This window comes from Crocodylus siamensis, chromosome 4 (genome assembly GCF_052110815.1).
Source record: "Crocodylus siamensis isolate JL-2025a chromosome 4, ASM5211081v1, whole genome shotgun sequence".
NCBI classification, from domain to species: Eukaryota; Metazoa; Chordata; order Crocodylia; family Crocodylidae; genus Crocodylus; species Crocodylus siamensis.
Genome location: NC_143398.1, coordinates 209623747 through 209638442, shown reverse-complemented (window position 1 = coordinate 209638442; position 14696 = coordinate 209623747). Strand labels below are relative to the sequence as shown.

The window sequence follows — 14696 nt, the reverse complement described above, 5'->3', positions numbered from 1 at the left end:
GTATATAGTTAAGTCACATAACTGTCCTGGCCTGGCTCTATAGGGACAGAGGGAACTGTGAGCAGTTCACCCACAGCACACCTGCCAGTTAACAATCCCCCCTGATTGGAGAAGGGAGAAACAAAACCCAAGTACACCCAGGCTACATGTGATTATTGTCATCTTTGGCATAAATGTTAAACACCATGAGTACACTAAAGTTAACAAAATGTTCACTTTATTCTCACTGGACGTGTTTACATGAGGTACTCACTGTGCAGTAGAGCAAATTACTGCACAGTAAGCATCTACATCTACACGTGCAGACTCTTAGTGAGCAGTAATCCGCTCCACTTAGCAGTTAATTTGCTACCTGCAAATGCAGCGGCAGGGAGCACAGGGCACGCAGTACCTACTGTTATTTTGTGCACATGCCCTTTGTACACAAAACAACAGTAGGTACTGCATGCGTCACCAGCAATAACTCAGAATGGTTCATTGCCAAGTCACTGATTCATGTTTCAGAATGATTAAACTACTGATGTGCTTTTAGGTAGCAGATTCTGATTCCAGAGGTACTTCCGGTGGGGAGGAGGAGAGTTATGTTTATGGATATCATGCTTAGGGATTCCTATCTCAGAAAATAATACTAATGTTCAAACATGGGTGAGTTAATGTTCAAACATGGGTATGTGAGATGCAGGTTTTAAACTGTTACTGAATTGCCTTTATAGTTCTGCAGCTACCATTGTATAACTGATTTACTGCCTGCCATTAACAATCCTGCCTTAATTTCCATCAAAGAATGAACGTACATTTCCTGGAATTGCCCAGGCCAATTCTATCATAGCATTTTTGCCAACTTATTTAGTTCACAACAAATTATAACTCTAACATCTGATTACATTTGTTTTTATAATACACCACTGCTTGTGATGTGCTGAGTTTTGTGGCTGGATGGCAAGTTGCAACCCAGTGGGTGCAACTGCACATGCGCTTTACTGCAGAGCTGACTAATAAGCTCCACAGTAAAGCATCACTGTCTTCACGTGTTCCCATATTAGGGCACAGTAACTTAATTAACTCTGATGTAGAACAGTACTGTATAGGACAAGTACTGTCCTACAGTGGAGTAGTTATATGCACCAAAATGTACATGTAGACAGTGACTGGGGTTGGCTGGGGCATGAGGGTGGCACAATACAGGGGCTGCATGCCAGCTAGCCCTGTACTGGAGCCCAAGCCAGCCCCTCCACAGCATGTTGAGCTGGGCTGGAGCAGCCCTGGGTTGGCAAGCTGACCCCCTGGAATCCCTGCCAGTCCAGGGCTGCTCTACCCCATATCAACTTGCTGGGGTCCTGAATTTATCCTGAATATTTACCTGCTCTGAATATATGCTGCATATTCCTTACATGAGTCACTGGCACACCCAGTTTCTAATGCCTGCTCCAGGTAACACTTTTGGTTAAATGTATTGCTTTGGTTAAACAAACTGCCAACTTCTCCTGTAAGTAAGGTTTTCTTTTCATCATCATCATCATCATCATCATCATCATACATGACATGAATCAAGCTAGAATCATGTCTGTTTTGTCTCAGGAATCTAAGGAATAAGATGGAGAAAATACTGTTAGCAAGTAAGATTATTCCTCCCGAAGTTAGAAAAACATGGATTCATGGATAAACACTTGTTCCTGATCTTCTGAGTTTACATAGTTGCTTGTTTGCAAAATTAACTTTTCTACGAAGTTTGTAAATTAGCCAGTGTAAATGTATAATTTTGTCAATTTATAGACGTCAAAGATTTGGCCTTATGAATTCTCTCTATTCTCTGCATTGTAAAATAAGCCCTATTTTATCAACAAATATTCCATTCTAATCGTTAGATATCTTGGGGAAACTCAAACTCATGGCTTTCACCACAGCCTTGCTGATGTATCCTTTAGTAAGAATTTAATCCCTGAAATGATTTATTAGAGTGGAGGCACCCAGTGAAGCTGTCCAAGCAGAAAGCAGGGGGTACCTTTCTGTTTGGAGTGACAGAAATAAGAGCAAGCTTGTTCGTAATGCTGGGTGAGTGGGAGGAAGGAAGCACTGAACAATGAACAGTTACAGGGATGGTACAGCATCTCTCTTTTTTGTGGCTACTGCTGTCCAAAATATTTTTGAATAACTGGATTCCTATGAGATACTGATGAAGAATAATTATATTGTTTATTGATAACTGTTCTAGTTTATTAGCGTATCTACCTACAGGCCAAAGTCAAATTTGTGCAAAGCAGAACTGATTAAGAAATCAATCTGGTTAAAAGAGCCCAAAAGGAATTTAATGATGTAGTAGTTGGACTAGTTGTTACATTTGTGTAATCAAGTTTTGAAGATATGGAAACTGACTGTTCAAATTCAACTTAATTTTTGGAGGTTTCTGTGTGTGTGTGAGGCTTCATTTTTCTGCAAATAACACTAAATATTGACTGTTGTTTATGAACAAATATAGCAATTTATATACTCTTGTACCAACATGATTTCATTAACAGGCAGCCTATAACACACTTTTGTTGTACTTTGACTGACTTAAAAGACCATTCTGGCATTACAGAGGGATTCCTGGAGAAAGAGATTGAACATTGATTAATCTTTAGAAGTTCGTGGCCTCTACTACTCTAACTGTATGTACAGAAGTATATATAAGATTAATGAGCATTACTGCTTTTCTGTTTTTGTGTAGGTCTCTTTGGTTAGCTTAACAGCTAATGCCCTGGGCTACTCAGAACTTGGTGCGATTAAATCCCTTAGGACGCTAAGAGCTTTGAGACCTCTAAGAGCCTTGTCACGATTTGAAGGGATGAGGGTAAGACAGCATGAAAGAACCTAATATAATGCATGCAGAATAAATAATGACAATTTCATGCAGAAATTCTATGCTACCATCTTATTACTTGAACATTTATCACTAATAGGTAAGCAAAGCACTTCATCTGCTTACATAGAATCACATGTCGTAGCATGTTAATATATTTATTCAAGTCACTTTATCTCCCAGTCAATTGGGAATTTTCAAGAAGGCCCTTTATTTATCACCTGCATGGATATATTGTCAATTTCTAAAACTGTTGTACTAAATTGAAGTTGAACTGATCAAATATAATTCACTTATAGAACACATTTAAAACATATATAGGGCAAGTATATATGCCACATCATGCATATCTACAAACATTTTATTCTTGTAATAGAATATTGTTTGTTTAAATAGAAATTTTAATTTTTTTTTTGGTACATGCACTCATCACATTTTCATTAAATAAATTAGTAGCGTTTAAGTGGTTTTGTCACCTTGAGATTAGTTCATTGCAATGCGCTAGATGGTGTTTCTTTTTCTGAGCATATTACTCCTTTGTGAGAAGGCCTTACTCTGTGACCTACACTGGCTTGCATGCTGATTTGCATACAGAGTGATTTGAAGATGTTGATTTTAACCCATAAAACCTGAAGTGGCCTACAACCTATTGACAGTTCTCCTCTCTTACTGTAAGACATTGCCATAGGTCCAGTCAGCAAAGGCACCTTGACAGTGAAACCCAGTCAGTATTAGTGAAATGGAACTGCTGATGAGGTGTTCTTTGCTGGAACTGGGGCCCTTTAAAGCTTTCTTCACGATACTAAAAGAACACACGCAGGCCAGAAAATAGGAAAGGAAAGGTTTTTTCAGAAAATATTGATTTTTGGCAAGACAAGGAAAAAACCCCCACAACACGCCCCTCCCCCCCAAAACCTGAAACCTTCTGGAGAAATTCAACCAAAACCCAAATACTTTTGGCTTAAAAGAAAAAAAAAATCTATTTGAAAACCATATTTTAATGACTCCTGGCAATTCTAGTTTGAGTGTTTTATGCCCTTTTCTCTTACATGGCGTTTGGTCCCCAGTTAGCTGCATCTCCAGTGATGCACCATAATCTCCCCTCTTGTTAATCCATGTTAATGGGTTATATAGTCCTGCACTGCATACTCAGACGAGTGCACGCATGCACTTTGCAGTGCCCCAAAGGCTCTTGAGGCAACATAAAACACATGCAGCACATGTGAAAAGGTTCTCCACACTGCATATTTGCAGAGCAGAGCCAAAATTACATACTGGGAAATCCTGGTATCTTAAAAAAAAAAAGGGGGGGCGGGTTCTAAAAAGCAGGCAGCGCACACAGCTGCATTGGGTGCTGCTTGAAACTGGAGCCTAGCTGGCCAAAGCCATGCTCCAGCTGCTGACGAGGCTCTGTGCACCAGGATCACCACTGCTGCAGCCCTGGGAGGCCCCCGGCACCCCAGATAAGGTTTCTACCTTACCCAGGGCAGAATGTGCCTGTGAGATGAACCGTGCCTGTGGGGCTGCCATCTGGCCTGCAGATCTCATCATGGGTTAAAAAAAATTGGCAGCAGGGGAAGAGTGGCAGTATTAGTTGACATGACTTTTAGAGTGGTAGCCATTAATGTTGGCACTGCTCTGCTGCTACCAAAGTTTTGGACCCAGAGGAAGCCCTGAGGCAGAATGATGTGGTGCATGGGGTTCCTCTGTGGCCAGATCCACTGTATAGGGTCAGGCTGATGCATGGGGTTGGGCAGCATGCAGGGTCAGGATGATTTGCAGGGGGTCACTCTGTGGTTGGATCCAGCATGTGAGGTTGGGCTGGCATGTGGGGTCACACCTGTAGACTGACCACATGCCCTGATGCTGTACTGGAGCAGGCCCATGGACTGACCCTGCCCATGGAATATGGCATGCAGATGGCCACCAGACCACTCAACTGGCCCGTCAGACCACTGATATAATCTGAATAACAAAGACCATAAAACCCACTCTATTGTTTCTGCATCACATCCATAATTTGAAGTTGAGCTCTACTATATTTTTTTAGAAAAGCATTCAAATCCTGATTTAATTATTTTGAGTGAGGTTATTGCTCTGCAGTTTATTGCTCTGCAGTTTATTCATGTGCAGCATGTTGGGCGGGGTCGGAGCAGCCCCAGCTAGCAGGGGTCAGCCTGCCAGCCAGAGGCTGCTCCCTTCAGCTCAGCATGCTGCGAAGGGGCTGGCTAGGACATGAGACAGCCTCAATGTGAGGCTATCCAGCAGGCAGCCCCCACACTGAAGGACCCTCGTGCTTCAGTCAGCCCTTCCAGTGTCTACATGGGTGCTGCTGCAAAGTTTTTTACTCCACAACTGTATAGTACCTGTATTCACAAGTATCATAGAGGCCAGTAGATGCTGAGATGTCTACTGCACAGGTAATTAATCAACTGTGTAGTAGGCTGTGCGAAGCTTTGGTAGCTGATTTGATTTAGAGGAGATTTGGCCTGATTTGGGGACTGAATCTCTGAATGTGAATTGAATTGGGAGATAAAGTAAAAGCTCGGAATTGATATGAAGCATTCAAATCAATTCAGAAAAGATTCAGCCGCTTCGGCGATTCAGCCATAGATTATACAGGCATCTGACACAGCTGCCTCCAGCTGGTAAGTCTGTTGGGGCTGGGGGAGGGAGGGAGGGAGGGAGGGAAAGGGAAAAAGAGGGATTGGAGCTGGGACAAGCTGCCCAGCCGGGGCAGGGAGGCGCATTACTTGGGTTTAGGGGTGGGGGGGGTGCGGGATGTGGTTGCCGCAGTGTTGGGAGTGGAGGCTCTGCCCTGTGGCCGCTTGCCCAGCCAGGGTTGGGGGGGAGGATGTGGATGCAGTTTGCTCCAAGTGGAAGGGGGCAAGCGGCCACAGGGCATAGCCCCTGCTCCCAGTGCTGCCGTGCCCATATCCTGCACCTCTCCTGTGCCGGCTGGCAAACAGCGGCAGGGCATAGCCCCCGCTCCTAGTGCTGATATGGGCACGGCAGTGCTGGGAGCAGAAGCTATACCCTGCTGCCACCCAGAGTGAGCTGTGCCTGCATTGCACCTCCCCCTGTGCCAGCTGGGCAACCAGCTCCCTCTGCCAGGGCAAAGGCAGGAACAGCTGGAGGAGCTGTGAGAGAAGCCCTCATGGCTGCCCTGCCCAGCCCCATCCCCCGCCAAGCCCAGCCCAGCTTCCTGGCACTTAAAAAAAAAAATAGCCCCTCACTGGCTCTGGGAGCAGGGATCAGGGCCTCTGAGGGCTCATGGTAGAGTCCCCCCTGCACTTTGCGGGTCAGTGGGGGGCAGCAGGGATTGCCCCCCTTGCTTGGCACCCGTGTAGCAGCTGCCACATAACACAGGTGCAGCATGGCTCAGCAGGGCTCCACACGCAGTCTGGGAACTGGGGCAGCTCCACCTGTCAGCCGGAGCCTGGCACCACTCAGCCTGAGTGGCCTCAGCTCCCAGACAGTGTGCAGTGCACTGCCAAGCCATGCTGCACCTGCGCCATGCAACAGGTGGAGTCGCCCAGCTGTTCCTGCTTCTCCCCAGCTGATTAGAATCACTGAATCTCTCCAAATCAGCGCCAAATCTTCTAAAGCTGATTCAGCTGACTTGATTCAGGACAGTGAACCGAATATCTGAATTGAATCGCTGTCCTCCAAATCAGCTGAATCTGAATCAAATCCTTCCCTATTCACGCAGGTTGACCGCTCAGTAACTCATGTAGATGCTCGTTAGTAAATATATAATAAAGTGGCCATTTCAGTAGATTAGTTTGATTTTTAAACTCTCTGTTTAAAAATTACAAATTTTCTGATAAAAATAGCAAATTCTCTGATTAAAAAACCCTAAATCCATGATTAAAATGAAACACAATTATTTACATATATGGATCAATTGAGCACAATGTTTTATTGATATATTTACAATTTTAAAGCAATTTGGAAACCTACCAGTGCCTTAATCATTATAATAAAATAAATTCTAAATACCTATACATTTTAGTATTTGATTTTGGTTTTTTATCATGGAAAATCAGAGCTCCCCCTGCCCCCTTCACTCATCAGGATGTGGGTCCAGCTGCGTCTGTTCCCACTACTTTGTGGCGCTGAGCAGCCCTGATATGCCAGTGCCCTGCCCATACCATTGCCACTCACTCGCAAGCCACAGCCCCCAGCCCTGTTGGTGCCCCTCACTCCCCATCCACAGTGCCCTGGCCCTGCTGGTGCGGTACCACATACATATGGCTGCGCTTGTCCAGATGTGGCCATACTGTTCTTTTCCATGATCTTTTTCTGCTGTCTGTTCTCTTTCTTGGCGTGTGTGTTGCTGCCACAGTCCCGCACCCCTCCCACTTATTTTCTTGCAGCAAAGGAGGCTAGCTTATATCTAGCTCTAGCTTGAAGCTTCACACTACATTATTATCTCCATCAAAAGATTTATGATATAAGCTAGTGCTGAAGCTTCAGGACTCAAACTGAAAAGAGAAAAAAGTAGGTCAGCTGTGGAAAATGTGGCAATTATAGAAAGAATAATACATGACTAAGCATGCAGCAGTAAGAGAAAAAAACAGACACCTCGGGTGTGTTGAGACTCAGTTCCTGAGGACAGATGTTTTCAGCCAATGGAAAACCTTTAAATATTTTTATTAAAATTCTTCTCCATAAGTGGCCTTATTACACTTATGAAATTCAGTAACGTAATTTGGGTTGGGATATTTTGGTCAGTTGCCCTGAGTGCTGATTTGGAGAGGCAGAAAAAAAGCAGCTGTCCCTGCAGCTGCACAATCACACCAATGGCACAGCAACTACCAGAAGTTGCTGCTTCCATCTATGTGTTGTATCTGTGCTGGGCTTGTGGCTGCACTGTTATACCACTATATGAAAGGATAATTCATAACTGTGTTTAAGTAAAATATATTTTAAAATAGAAATATCGGTAGTTGTGAGAGCCTAGAAGTCTGGTTAAGAATAAGTTTAATTTTAACAATTGCTTAAATATCATGTAAAATACTGAAAGATTTTCCACATTTTCTATAAAAAGCAAAATTCTGTAGTCATTTGTTTTACGGTCCCACTGAATTCAGTCGGATCGCAGAGTTTAGATATTCAAGTATTTCAGTGTTATTATTAAATAGTTCATTTCTGTTATACCCAATCATTCTCTGCTTGCAATGGTGGGGCACCAGCCTCAGGTTCTGATTTAGAGGGGGCACCAAAAGGATGGCCCTGGGGAGCCTGCAACATGGTGGCAGCACCCCATGTGCAGGGAGGTACCATTTTCCGGTACTCGCCCCCATACATATCCCAGCTCTCTCACCTGGACTGGGACAGGGGAAGCTCCTCACAGAATCCATTTTGTATTGTGGTTTGATGGTAGAATTCCTTGTTATTTTCAGGTAGTAATTTACCACAGCTTTTTCCAAAAAAAGGGGGTTTTTCTCCCCTTTTTAACATACAATCTTAAGGTTTAAATCCCGTTAGAAAAATCTCTTTTAGTTAGAATTTGTCATTTTTATTGTCATAAGCTTATGAGAGCTGGTGCTATCAAAAAAACCAAATTAGGACTAGAAAGGGAGAGGGCTACAGGATCCTCTATCCATTTAACTTAACACTAGATGCATGCAAAGGGTATGTGCATTCTACTATCAGAATTGTGTAGCACCTAAAAAAGGCATATTTGGAATTGGCAGGAGTGAGGCTAAGAAAGTATAGCAAGGTCCACAGCCCAGAATACTTTCCCTCCACACTCAGAGACACCATGTCCTGTATGGACATAATACAGCAGTGGTGATGGTTACTCTTCATCCAATGCTCAAGGACTGTAGTTTGGATTTAGTATTACAAGGCCAAATTACAAGGTCAGATTAGTTGCAAAACTAGGTCATTTTTCATTTGTTGTTCTTTTAAACAGATGAAATATAATTCACACGAATACTTTTCAGCCTGTGTTTCAAACATAAGCAAATAGTATACTGTATTAAAAGAAACAGTTTTCATAGTTACTGCTATAGACATAATTTCAGATGTTAAATTTTTCATATTTTAGTTAAAGATATTTTTTATTTTGGTAAATGATATAAATGATAATTTGGTAAAGCAATAGCCCATGAATAATATTTTTATAAATGAACTAAAACGAAAATTTTGTTGATACAGAGAATAAGACATTTGCATTATTTGCATAAATACCCAATGTGATTTTAATAGTGATGCATGTGTGACATTAAATTAAGAATATTGTTATTAATATCAGTAAATATCCCATAGTATGTGGAATCTATATTTACACTTTATCATAATCATAGTAACTTTAGCAATTTGCACTGTGAATTCTGGAGTGGGCATATTTTTTTAATTAATACTTCACAATTTGTTTTGCCTCTGGGACTTTGAAATCACGTTATTACAGTTGAATCTGATTCTTTTCTTCAAGTGAAAGTTTACAAGAGTGTAGCTGAATGTAAGGATTGTGAGAGTGCAGAATAAATCTCTTTAGCAGAAGTCAATATGCTTCAATGGCCAAAAAAAAATTGACTGAAAACAATAAGTGCTTAGGCTATCCAGATATGCATTGATTAAGCAGCATTTCAGTTTTACGAGGGCCAGAGAGCTGAGAACTTCCATATGTAATTTGATGTATACAATTTTCTGTTCAGTATTGTATCACATATGTAATACATGTACTAATGTATCATGTGGTCCTTCCGATGTATTTAGGAAGCCAACTGCAGTACTAAATAAATGCCTTTCAGGTTTAGACTTCTTAGCTTTAGATATACTGACTTAGAGAATCTACATTAACATATAACTGGAACAAATAAGTCTGTAAAGGAATCTTCTGGAAAATTAAGGGTATGATTAGGAAAAAAATACATAGATTAAGTTGACGATGATGGTAAGAAGTAGTCAGAAAAATTAGAGCAGACTGGGGCATCTTTTCAGAATGTGAAGTCAATAATCAAGAGGCTATGCGTTATATATCTGGCACATGAAAAGTTAAAAGTATTTATTTGCATGAGCAAGGAAGTCACACAGCACTCCATGGGCCATAATTGAGACTTTCAGTCACTGTGGTATATATTACAATGCTGCAAAACTTTGGGAGTTCCCAGATTTCCCAAAAAGGCACAGAACTTGTTAGATCTCTCTTTATTTACTTAGCATAATCCCTGACTCATATATTGCAATACACCATTTCCCTTGGGCTAGAACTCCTGATAGAAAAGGCAGCTACTTAAGAGGCTAAGGCTCTGGGCAGATGTAAATGTGAAGTGCCTCAAATACATATGAAGAACTTCAAAGGGAAAGTGGATGGATATGCATGCCTTATGACCCACTCCAAGAATGGTTGAAGCAATCCAAAAATAAACTAGGTGAAATAGAAGTTATTTGGAAATGCTTCCTTTTGAAGCGCTTCCAGTTATGGGATTCCAGATATAATTGCATATATATATGGCTCTGTTGTCCCCCTACCTCCATAGGACAAGTTTGGGGACAGCAGGGTGGACAGCCAGTGAGTATATTCCTGTACATTCAACTGTCCTCAGGGCTGGAGAACAGAAATCCCTGCATGACTCTCCATTTCCATTCTGGTTCCAGCAGGAAGGGCATGGGGCCTCTAGTCTTCTAGTTCCATCAAGGGACACTTGGTTGTCATTAACAATATCCTACACCTGAGAAACATGCAACAAATAGTTCTCTCCTTAAAAACCTTGTCTTAATCAGTATTTTTGCCCTTTCTGTAAAGGGTCAAAATTTCTAGGTTGCAAACAGAGCCAGTAGTTCTTAGAGTGTCATTATTTAGCACAAACAAAAAGCTTCCATAGAAAAAGAAATATGAAGAGGCTTGCATATTATTATACACCATTCCAACAATCTTTCTTGCATTTAAGCAAATGCATGTTTTTCACCGGAAAACTAGAAGTGGCTACAAGTGCTAGAGATGCTATTAGAAAATGCTAACCTGTTTTCTGATAGAATTTTCTAGGAAACTATTGTGATTTTTCTTTTTATCAAAAAGCATCCACATTGTGAAATCTCCTTTTACACTTATATAGGCTCTCAAAAGCTCTAGAAAGGGTAACTAAACTCTGGAAGGCAGCACTATCAGTTTGTCAGGACTCCACTAGCTACATTACAAATGGGGCTAATAACTTCAGATCCAATGTTAATATTTAAGGGGTCAACAGAATCTACAGGGTTTTGCATACAATATACCATTTTGACTTATGGCACTATGTTTAAGCATATACAACCTTTGGCCATATACAGAAGTTCAGTTTCTACTGGGAAAGTCACTGCTTTCTCAGTACTAACCATAAGTGTATAGACATTCAAGATTTTTTTCCCAGTGAAAAAATGGATACTCTGAGAGAAAAATAGCCCAGGAACAAACCAAAGTTAAATTATTCCCAGGAGTGTTTCTCTTGGGAGACTGAACATCTGTATACTTGCTCTTCCAAGAGAAGCTGCAGAACAGTCCTCCAGCGTTCCAATGTACTTTGCTCGCAGCTGCCCCTCACAGGAAACAGTGAGCACATCTATAGGTGCAAATTCTTCTGGATGGGTTTATTCCAGAGTAATTTACTCTGGAGTAAACCCACCCTGGGCAGGCATCTACACTTGTGTGCATTTGGGAGCAGATTTGTTCCCACACTGCTTGACCCCCCCTGCAGCAGCCAGGGGAGGCCCTAGACTCCCCCTGGGTGTTAGTCCAGGGGCTGGCAAGGAGCCTGGGGCCAGGAGACAGCTGTCTCCTGGCAGGGGCTGGGAGATTGCTCCCTGCTCCCAGGAGCTGCCTGATGCTAGGGCAGACTCCACCACTGGAACCTGGGCAGAAACAATGTCCCCCTGCCTCAGCAGCAGGGAGCTTCCGACTCTGAGATCAGGGGTAGAGGGCTTGGAAGGAGCTGTGGGGCTGGAACCTGCTTCAGACTTTGACAGTTCTTAGCCAGCCATGACCACTGCAAGGACATCTGTAGAGGCAGCACGGAGCTGACAGGGCACTGATCAAAACAGGCTGGCCTGGAACAGCTCCACACTAGGCAGAGAACTTTCCCTGCACAGGGAGCTTCCAGCCCCAGCTCCATGATCACAAAGCAGGGGGCTGGGAGATTGCTCCCTGCCCCTGGGAGTTACCTGCTGCTAGGCTGGACTCCACCGCCAGAGCCCAGGTGGGGACAATGTCCCTGTACCCCAGTAGCAGGGAGCTCCTGGGGGTATTGTCCCCACTCAGTCTCCAGTGGCAGAGCCCACCTTAGCAGCAGGCGGCTTCCGGGAGCAGGGAGCAATCCCTGCTTTCCAGCTCCTTCCCAGCTGTCAGCCATCTACACATGCCTTACTGTTCAGTAATTACTCAGCAGTTAATTTGCTACTTGCATCTGCAGGTAGCAAATTAACTACCAAGTAGAGCAAATTACTGTGCAGTATAGGTTTGTACATGTAAATGGTGCAGTATGCTTACTAAGCAGTAATTTGCTCTACTGCTCATTAAAGTGTCTCGTGTAGATGTGCCAGTGTGTTGGTTGGGCTGAAATCTACTGTTCCCAGTGAACAGAGAGCAGAACATAGACTTTCATCATACCCACGCAGTACTCCAGGGCCGCAGGGAGGCATGGACTGCTGAAGCTGCTGTGAGCCCTGCATACGATCCTGAGCAGCCTGGGTCACGCAGTAAGGGCTTCACTGTGCACACTACTGCCACCTGTCCCCAGGAAGATAGGGGATCCTGCATAGTACACTGGGATGCATGCATAAGGTCCCTTAACTGTGAATCCTCAACATTACTGGATTTTTTCTCCTCAGTTTGACTTTTCTTATGTCTGTCCAAGGCTCTCAGGGTAAGTTTTTTCTATTGGGAGGGGGCAACAGGGAACATTTTCCTGGATCATTTGAATGTATTTACACAGCTTTTGTATTGTACATTGGAAAACATAACAGGGGTGAAGTGATGTGGTCATACCTCCCTCTGCTGCTACTGCAACTGTTTCCAGGTGATGCAGACACAGGGGTAGCCCCAGAACTGCTCCTGCCCTACTCCAGCTGCAGGGAGAAGCTGTGAGGGGCACTGGGATCAGTCAGGAAGAGCAGTGGTGGTGCTTATGCCCCTCCTGCCAGTGCCTGTGGCCAACCTACATCTGGAGAGAGGGGTGGGCAAGGAGTTGGTGCTGGGAGGAGGAACCTGTGCTTTGCCACAGCTGTCCACTGCCAAGCCCAGTGCATAGGCAGATCCATAATTACAGTGATGGGGTTGCAGCCACAACTCCTTTGGCAGCATGCTGCATGAACAGTGAAGAGGGCTAATTGTACATATGCTACACAGCCAAACAGGCCACAGCCCTTTGCTGTGATCCTGGATACCAGTGAACTCCAAGAGCTCAGCAGCTGGTTGGTGCAAGGTCTGCTTGGAGTTTCTGGTTGAATGCAGCTCCAGAGCTTGCCGCCCTCCTCCACCCCTGATTTCAGCAGCAGGGAAAAATAGAGGACTAGTGAGCAGCAGTGGTGTAGAGCTTTCAGAGCTGTATGAAAGCAGGGCCTGCTACTTTCCCCTGCTGCTGAATTCAGGAGGGGGAGGCAGAGAGGGAGAAGAAAAGCAAACAGCAGCAGACTGTGGATGTGTGAAAGTAGGGACTCCAGGCTGACCCTACACCAACCAGCCAGTGAGCTCAGAGCTCACAGCACGTGTGGAGCTCTGCTGAAATGTCAGTGAACCCTAGGAGCTTACTGGGTGTGCAGCACACAACTTAAAGGGAGTGCAGCCACACCACTGCACCCCCCCCCCCGAATCCACCCTAGGTCTATGTCTCATATACAGACAACATTGATTTAAGGGTCTTGCAAGGCTTGGTGTCTGTTAAGTACATTGAGTAATTTCATAACTATAATTTCATGCTTTAAACACCGGTTCGTGTATAAGCTCTTTGCTTAATTCATGATGATATGTCTACTTAATACTTTGTTAACCCACATATTTATATCTCAAAGTCATTTTCCATTACTTTACTAGTATTTGAAGTTATTCCCTACTAAGTGTCACTTGTAGCTAAATTTACCATGTTGCTCTCAAGATTATTATTGAATCATTTAATGAAACCATACTTAACACCAACCATTAGGCCTACTAGCCTTTCAAATGGTCTGTTTTTATTGTTGGCTCTGGATTTAGGATCTATTGTCTTCTTATAGTATTCAAATTATAAGGCAACATCCTACCATTAACAGGTCTTTGTTTATTTATTTTACCTGCTCTTGTTTCCAAGTTCTGATTTTATTCAGCTGTTGTTTGTTCTATCAATTGTATGAGTTACTTTCAGCAACTTGAAGATAGAACACAACATTATAAGGAATATGACTTTTGAGAAAGATTGATTAAAGATAAAATACTTCTTTTATTACCATACATATTCTAACCTTATTTTCCTTATATTTTATTTGTACACTAGGTGGTTGTGAATGCCCTCTTAGGAGCAATTCCATCCATTATGAATGTGCTTCTTGTTTGTCTCATTTTTTGGCTAATCTTCAGCATCATGGGAGTAAATCTATTTGCTGGCAAATTCTACTACTGTGTTAACACCACAAATGATGAGAGGTTTGATGTCAGCCAAATCAATAATTACAGTCAATGTGAAGACCTTATAGCAAACAATAAAACTGCCCGATGGAAAAATGTGAAAGTGAACTTTGATAATGTAGGACTTGGTTATCTTTCTCTTCTTCAAGTTGTAAGTCACTACTCTAATGTCTCTTATTATTTACTTGTAGTACTGAAGAGTAATTTCTCATTGCTTTTTGTCATTTAGTAATGTTGTTCCACCTTGAAAAATATTCCTGGTTTACCATTGTG

General features: G+C 42.9%; 1 protein-coding gene across 2 annotated transcripts in view; it reads left to right on the top strand.

Annotated features, from left to right (window-relative positions):
• Positions 1-14696, top strand: part of SCN2A (sodium voltage-gated channel alpha subunit 2) — a 99439-nt gene that overhangs the window by 71612 nt on the left and 13131 nt on the right. For both annotated transcript variants that reach the window (XM_090045591.1, XM_090045590.1), the window contains 2 exons: positions 2708-2830; positions 14293-14574. In XM_090045591.1, the coding sequence (XP_089901717.1) occupies positions 2708-2830; positions 14293-14574 (405 nt within the window). The remainder of the gene's footprint in view (positions 1-2707; positions 2831-14292; positions 14575-14696) is intronic.